The 7,429-nt window shown below is 39.7% G+C and overlaps 2 protein-coding genes across 2 annotated transcripts in view; one reads left to right on the plus strand and one right to left on the minus strand. All coding sequences in view use genetic code 11, as the record gives it.

Annotated features, from left to right (window-relative positions):
- The window catches only part of EGR_10660 (hypothetical protein), a gene marked incomplete at both ends in the record, with an annotated part of 6,857 nt that extends 1,282 nt beyond the window's left edge, over nucleotides 1-5,575 (plus strand). The window contains 4 exons of the mRNA XM_024499909.1: nucleotides 168-299; nucleotides 1,647-1,736; nucleotides 5,145-5,338; nucleotides 5,480-5,575. Coding sequence (XP_024345672.1) covers nucleotides 168-299; nucleotides 1,647-1,736; nucleotides 5,145-5,338; nucleotides 5,480-5,575 — 512 coding nt within the window. The remainder of the gene's footprint in view (nucleotides 1-167; nucleotides 300-1,646; nucleotides 1,737-5,144; nucleotides 5,339-5,479) is intronic.
- Nucleotides 5,576-5,751: 176 nt separating this feature from the next.
- EGR_10661 (hypothetical protein) overlaps nucleotides 5,752-7,429 on the minus strand; it is a gene marked incomplete at both ends in the record, with an annotated part of 9,368 nt that continues 7,690 nt past the window's right edge. The window contains 3 exons of the mRNA XM_024499910.1: nucleotides 5,752-5,864; nucleotides 6,739-6,912; nucleotides 7,231-7,292. Coding sequence (XP_024345673.1) covers nucleotides 5,752-5,864; nucleotides 6,739-6,912; nucleotides 7,231-7,292 — 349 coding nt within the window. The remainder of the gene's footprint in view (nucleotides 5,865-6,738; nucleotides 6,913-7,230; nucleotides 7,293-7,429) is intronic.

The raw sequence follows: 7,429 nt of genomic DNA on the forward strand, positions 1-7,429 counted from the left end.
TAAAATGTCATGAAAGTAATCAAATGCACCTTAATTCCACCTCAACGTCAGTAGAATGCTGGCGACTTGGCAAAGTGGCAGCAATGGAATCCACCTAATAGTACTCCTATCTGTAGATTCCTTTTAAGACTGATTTCTTTTGACCCAATATTTCTGGTTGCATTTAGGAATGCTGGCAGCAACATTACAAAATAATAGACTTTTATGGCTAGGTACTTGTAGTTTTTCAAAAATACTGGCTACTCAAAAGGTGAAAGAAAGTTGCTCCGTAGAAATGAACTTACAAATTTTTGGGAAAAGTAATACCTATCAAGTGGTCCCCTTCATCATTTTGAGGACTGATTGTGTTTGACTTACACAAGAAAGTGAAGGGAGGTTTATTAACCCTTAAAATAGATGCTGATGGGAGTGTTGTTTGTTATGGTGGATTTGTCATCAAGCTAGGAGGACGTCTTTTGTTTAAGGTGTATTTAACGGTTCAGTACATCAGCCCACAAGCTTCTCCTCGAAAAGATCCTCTTTTATCATATGGAAACGCATAGATTTGCTTCGTCTTGCATTAAGGAGGCTTTGCAGTGATTTTTGGGCCTTGGAAATTGCATTTCCTTACTTACTGATGTGAATAGGAGCAGAGAAATTGGGTAAAAATTCCAGCCCATCCGAGTTGGTATTGATGAGACTTCAGAGAGATTAAGGAGAGACCTTAGAGAACCGATAGAAGTTGCATAAATTATACCCTTTCTGTGCAGACAATTATTGTCTAATATTTATCTTTTCCTATTTGATGTGGGCATTTCGAAATAATCACATTAGAACACCTAAATTTTTCCTCTTTTTTATGATTTTCCTGAAAACCCTAAGTCCTGCTCCCTTAGTTGTGGACCAAACCTAAAAGAGATCTCTTTTACGTCCTCACTTTCTCTCACACTAAACCAATTTTAGGCCGCTACATAAAGTTACCCGTCATTGAGTTGAAAGCTAAGGTTATTCTATTCACAGGGGCAGCTGTGATTGGTTTAGGAGTTGGCACTACCTCTCCGCCTTCGGCTTGCATGGCAAATAATTACAATGTCTCCACGTTGGCTACTACGTTGCCATGTCCAGCTCTACTTAATAAAAGCTAGTCCTTATCCTTGAGAGGCAGCATTTAAATGTTTTCAGAAGTGTTTCTGAAGTGGGCAATGCTGATGACAAGTGTCGTTACAACACGTCAGATGATATAAGCAGGGCGTAATTAAGGCATTCTCTGAGTGTTCCTGACAGGTTGGGCACTACTATTTAAGGCCAATGAAAGATTTTTTAAAAGTTGATAGCTAATGCATTTTGGCTTATTTTCCAAAAAACAAAGCGACAACCTTTACTTATTTCGACAACAAAAGCAAAAAAATGCTACCTCACTTCTACTGCTCCACCACCTCTATTGAACTAAGTCGCCGGGTTATTCATCACCACTCTTTGGCAGTAATCATCCGAAATTGGAAGAACGAGATCTGAGAAGTGCGGTTTCTTTGAGCCACAGTTAAAATATACGGTGGGCTGTAATGCATCCCCCAGCAAACTTTGAGTACTGTCTATCGTTTAAGCGGATGAGCCTTCCACCTTACTTCCAAGTCAAAGACAACTAGACTTTAAGATTTAATCAAAAGTAAGAGCAAAAGCCTTTTTTCCAAAACAAGGTAATTCTAAGCCTAAATCAGCTGAAATTGCCTCATTTTCTCTTGAAAATCGCCGCAAATGTTAATTGATCTTTTACAAATTGCCTTGTTAGCAAGGACTTATATTTCCAACCTTCGATTTGTTACCGTGATGTCCAGCTCCTACTTCAAGAATGGCTGTGACCGCAGTTGCACTTGTATTGGAAGATACGAGAGCCGTCATAACTAAAAGACAATGAGAAAGGAAATGGTATTTGGAACAAATAGCTTTCCTTAGCCTATCGAGGCGTCTGGACTAAACAAAGGAGAGGGTGGTCAGAATTACTAAAAATGGACCATTAAAATGTAGCTGCAAAGAGCCTTATTCGCCTCGGGACACGGCTAGTATTATGTCTTTGGAAGGTATTAGGCAGTTGATTCTCTAGCGTGTTCCCTTTATTTGTTCAAGCAAAAGCAATTAGGTGATTGCAGCAGTTGAAGGGTGGGGAAATCCCATCAAAAGATAAAATGGATGAGGTTGAACCTTCGCCTTTCCGCCTTACTCCCCCTTAAATGAGGCAAAAATATCCTGATACGATTTGAAGCACAAGGTTATGTGCGGCCTCGTTAGGATGACACATTATTGCAATTAAATGGTACGAGCTATATATTTCTCAAGAGCTAGTCTTGTCGAAACCTCCTCGAGTTGTACCGAACAGCTCATAAAAGAAGTTGCATGGTTGGGCCTTGGGAATGTGGGCTAGTGAAGTATTTGAGAGAATAAATTACACTTGATGAAAGAGGGCTAAAAATAGAAGTTGCCCCTCATTACATGTTGGTCAGCCACGCAGACGACAGATGATTTAAAATGCATGGAATGTTATTTGGTGTGTGCAAATGACGCACGTTGTCATTTATTAGGAAATTGGATATAAGTTTCAACATGAAATTTTCCTTCCACTAGCTAGGTGGACAAAAATCAGTCAAAGGGGTTAAATTTCCTCGAATGTCATTCCACATGTTATCAACCAGTGTTGTGTAGGATGTCATCAATTAGAGTGTACATTTCATTTCAATGAAACATGCGAAATTGAGAGATGGACAAATTTGGACCCACCTGGGTGGTAGCCTTGGATACTGCCCTATCTGCAAATCCTTTGATATGGTTTATACGGAGAGATTTTGCAGCAGTGGAACCGAGAATACTGGCTTAAAGCACATTCATTCGGCTAAGCCGACATTAAAATTATGCAGGTGATAAATGGGAAAAGGGTATGCTGAAGGTTCCTACCACAATTCGCACAAATTCACTTTAATTACTGGGATGACACAACTTTCCATGCGCCTTCTCGTATTTACTATGACTGGAACTTTTAGTCACACCAATGACCCGGATCCAGTGTGAAACATCTTGCAGTCAGTGAAACTGCTACCACTACTACTACTCCGTCAGGACCCATAACTTTATGATATACTGGCACCACTGCCCCTGGGACTAAATACTCCCAGACTTACGTAGATACTAATGACGAACGTTTTGCGACTGTGAGATGTTTCAAAAGCACTACTTTTATTGAAGAGTAGATGGTGGTCGAAGTTCTTTTAGCTATTTTGTATCTGTTGAAGTACACATTTAGCAGCCTTAGCCCCTTTTGATAATCTGGCCTCCTTCACGGAGGCATTTGCACCGATACCGACTTGATACAATACAGAGGAACCAACGATCAACAGAACTTCGACATCGAAAGTGACAAGCTCTAAAAAGGATGCCTTAACTCCCGCACTGTACCCAGTTGCATGTCGTGCAATACTTTAGTTTTCAGATGTTTGAATTTTCCTTCTTTCCCCCCTTCACTTCTTCACTTTCTTTTCCATATGCCTCAGGCTTTTAAATGATTCAAAAAACAGTCGACGGTGATTTAAATTACAGAGGCCTGCAATCCATGTAAACAAAATGCTGCTCCAGTGATTAATTTAGGAAGTCCATGCAGCTCCCATTTGGCAATCGAAGTCTTCTTTGATGACGTAATAACCCAAAGCATTGTGGAAGTATATACTGCTTAGAAAGATATGCACGACCTAGGTAGGTACTAGCAATCTCCTCAAAATCGTGCTGCAAAGCAAAAGTTACCGTGTTAATTACAATGCCAAACTGCTACTTTTTTTCTTTTGAGCTCGGTCGTTGACGTTTCAGGTGTCAGCCACCACAACTCAATTGGTGCTTTTGAAATAACTTGCCATCCAGAAACATCAGTTAGCCTATTTCCTCAAATGGAAGAAGGCATTTCTTCTCAACATCACCCACGGCTCTCATCTGTTGCACTGAAGCTTGCAAGTGGAGGGGTTTTCTCTGATCTAGACTGGACGATCTGCTACGGGACAGCCATCCCGTATGTCATTCTGTAGTGTTAGAGATCTTGACCTAAACGCAAGCACCGAAGGCCATGCCACAGAGCGGGAGCACAATCCTCGTAAACTGAAGCACACGGGTGGCTGAACACATGTTTCTGCAAAGTGTCCAAGAACTACATTTACGTTTTGAAAACCACGGTCAAAGATATTGGGACATTTTATTGTATATCATTAATTAGGTAGACTTCTAATGGCATAACTTCTTTCTAAATTTGTGCACCATTCTTGGATATTTCTTATATAATGAAAGAATTCTTCCATGTTAAACACTTTATTTATGATGTGCTCCAAAAGGAAGTTTCTAAGGTGGTTAAGCTACCGCTCTCCGATTCTCTGTTGCACACTCCATTCGAGTTACACAGCAAATCAGGTATCACAATCTCTGATGGCCTCTACTACTACCACCACATTGTTTGATAGATTTAGTAGCTCACGTTTGTGTCGAATACAGTACACTGCTTAGCTTCCTTTTAAAATCGGAACACGTGTATTCCTTTTACTGATGGAATTCTAACCTCGAAAGCACCTCATGAGTTACCGATTCGTCGAAAAATGGAGGGTAAAATGCACGCAGCACTCTATCTGCCACCACTATTTAAGCTTTCCTTCTGTTAAGGACCTTATTTGCAAATCGTTGTTTGAGTGATTTGACTAGTTAGCACCGGTGAAGTCGACGCATTTCCCCCATGTTACAATATCCCAGCCGTAGCATTTAAGCCTCACTGATTTTGACTAAGTAGCATATTTTGACTAGCCGTTAACACGAGGCGTGTTATCAAGTTATAAAGTAGAAATGAACAGTGTATTCTTCTTTCGCCTTCATAGACACCACCATTTCTCTTGCCCACCTCGAGTCGAAAATTCCAGTGCCTTAGGACTCTAGCGACTGTATCATTAGCATGACAGCTAGAGAAATGCATAAGAAAACCCCTGCTTTGTGTGATAGGAAAGGCACCATATGATTATGACCTGCAGAACTCCAAAATAGAGGCGTTTTTGCCATATGAAGGAGGTAAAAGGCACTCATTTTTTACTTAGTATTGGTCTAATGCACATTTCGGCCCTTTTACAAAATTGCTCGAAATAGCCTCTTTGTAGATCATGATTTGACATTATCCAGTGCAGCTTCTCTTCCATCAGTGAATGTAGTGGAATTATCGAGATGCATCAGTGACGTTGGAAACGAATGCCCTCCACAATTCAATGAGAATCACTCATTAGAGTCGATGGTTCAGGAGTGGAGTCAAAAGCAATGGCTGCGATGTGATGATCAGCAAGAAGGGCAGATCCAGGTAAAAGAGTCAATGAACATGTTTAGAAGAGAGGAAGACTCATGTGGGACGTGAATATTCGGTTAAGGGTGGCACTTCTACTTTGTAGCGTGACTTTTGTTGCATGCCAGTAGCTCTTCATTTGGTTTCCAATTTTTTAAGAAGTGTACTGCCCACATAGCTTTATTTTATGATAGCTGCATCGCATCAAGGCTGCCACTTCTTCAAATTTATCCACTGGTCATTAATTTCAACTAGTTTATGTGGTTAATGAATCTTTCTTAAAATGTAGTGTCCTGTTAAATACGCCTATTTTTGTTCAAATAAACTCGGGACCAGTTCAGTCATAGGATACAGAGAGGAAAGGTGCGAATTGTTATCTCCGCATTTACCAAATCTCTGCTGGCACAAATCACAGAGGCGTGACAAAATGACTAAGCCAAATTTTCCCACTTGATTTCCTCAAAAACAAAGGTTGTAAAATAAAGATCCTCTTGTTTAACGTTCATTTTAAGGTGTCCCTTTTTTCTAGACACTGATGCATAAACTATGCAACATCCCAGCATATTATTGCTTCAGCAATACTGTCAAATGTCGCCAAAAATCCGAATTGAGGGCAACAATCGTTGAAGGAAAAAATTAAAAGAATATGCCAAATACTTAACAAAGTCGTACGCAGTTCTAAAGATCTGTTACTAGCGATTAAAATACCACAGAGTAGGAAAAAATAGGAGCAGAGAGGAGGATTTTCTTACCTGTCATTCTTTGGAACTTGGAAATTAGGCCATCTATGCAGTATTCATATTAAGGTTTTTCATCGTTTTCGTTAAAACTTCAAAGTTTGCGGATTGCTTCTCCGGATTTTAGTTCCTTTGGTCAGAAAAAGACGGGGATACTTGTCCCTCCTCTTCCTTTCAACCCACTGCTCAGTGCGTTTCAAAGAATATGCTGTAGCTTAGAGCAGAGTTAGTAGTTTCCTAGGCTCACTATCCATTTTGAAGTGTATGCTGTAGATTTGGAAGCATGCCTCGTGAACGTCAACGCCTACGTCATCTAGAAGATTTCTGGTCATATCAATAGCAGCTCAGCAAGTCATCTAGGTAGCAAAATCCGACCTAAATAATAGATGCAATGCAATGGTTTAGGAACTATAAAAGGGAGTTCCCCTGGGGTGCATCAAGACTCTTCCTTCCCACACTCTTCAAAAATCAGGCTGCTTAGGTGTTACATGGAGGAAACTGAGGAAAGGATGCTCTCATTCGGTTGAAAATGAAAAATACGGCTTGAAACAGCAAAGGTGGACTGTGCGTAATTGAATCAAATATGATATTAAAGGGAGAGGTCTGGATTGCGTCTCCTCTTCATTCGTGACCCATAATGATAGCAGTCTGGAGAAGTAAACGCGTCATGTTCTCTCTTACAATTCACTACAACATGATGATTAAAATCCCCAAGAACTTTAAGGCAAAATGGTGGTCGCAGACTGCATAGATTCCGATTGAAATAATGAATAACTGAGTAGTCTCTACATATTGGTTTGTACTGATGCTTCAAATTGGCTTGTAGGAAAGTAGTCAACAAGAATATACATGGTTCTAGAAAGGGTAAAATTTGATAGAGGAAACAAAGCAGTCAAATGAATTGCAAAGGGCAGAAAGAATGCCTGCCCTAAAATAAGGTAACAAATATTATAATTAATGGAGAGTAAAGTTAATGGAATTGATATAAATACATACGTCAGCCTAAGCGTATCCATCAGGACTATCTACATAAATGATGGAGTACGAGTTGTAAGGGTATAATTTGTTTCCAAATTGAATGTTCAGACACATAACTTGCCTACTAAAAATTGAACTCCAGAATCCTTTGGGCGGTAGTTAGTTTTTGAAAAAGGACTGGTGTCTTTAAATTACTATATGCATAATCAAAAGAAACGATTTGTGTAATTTTGAATAGAAATATTGCCAAAAATAATCTTTTAAGTATATATAAATATAAAATACGGGGAAATTTTACCAAAATACTCGGGGACAGAGAAGGTAAGTTAATTCAGAAAGGACACATAGCCTGTATATCCTGGCTTTCAAGGGAGTACTTACGCAAGTCTTTTTG

The sequence above is a fragment of the Echinococcus granulosus genome (assembly GCF_000524195.1).
Source record: "Echinococcus granulosus chromosome Unknown EG_S00248, whole genome shotgun sequence".
NCBI classification, from domain to species: domain Eukaryota; kingdom Metazoa; phylum Platyhelminthes; class Cestoda; order Cyclophyllidea; family Taeniidae; genus Echinococcus; species Echinococcus granulosus.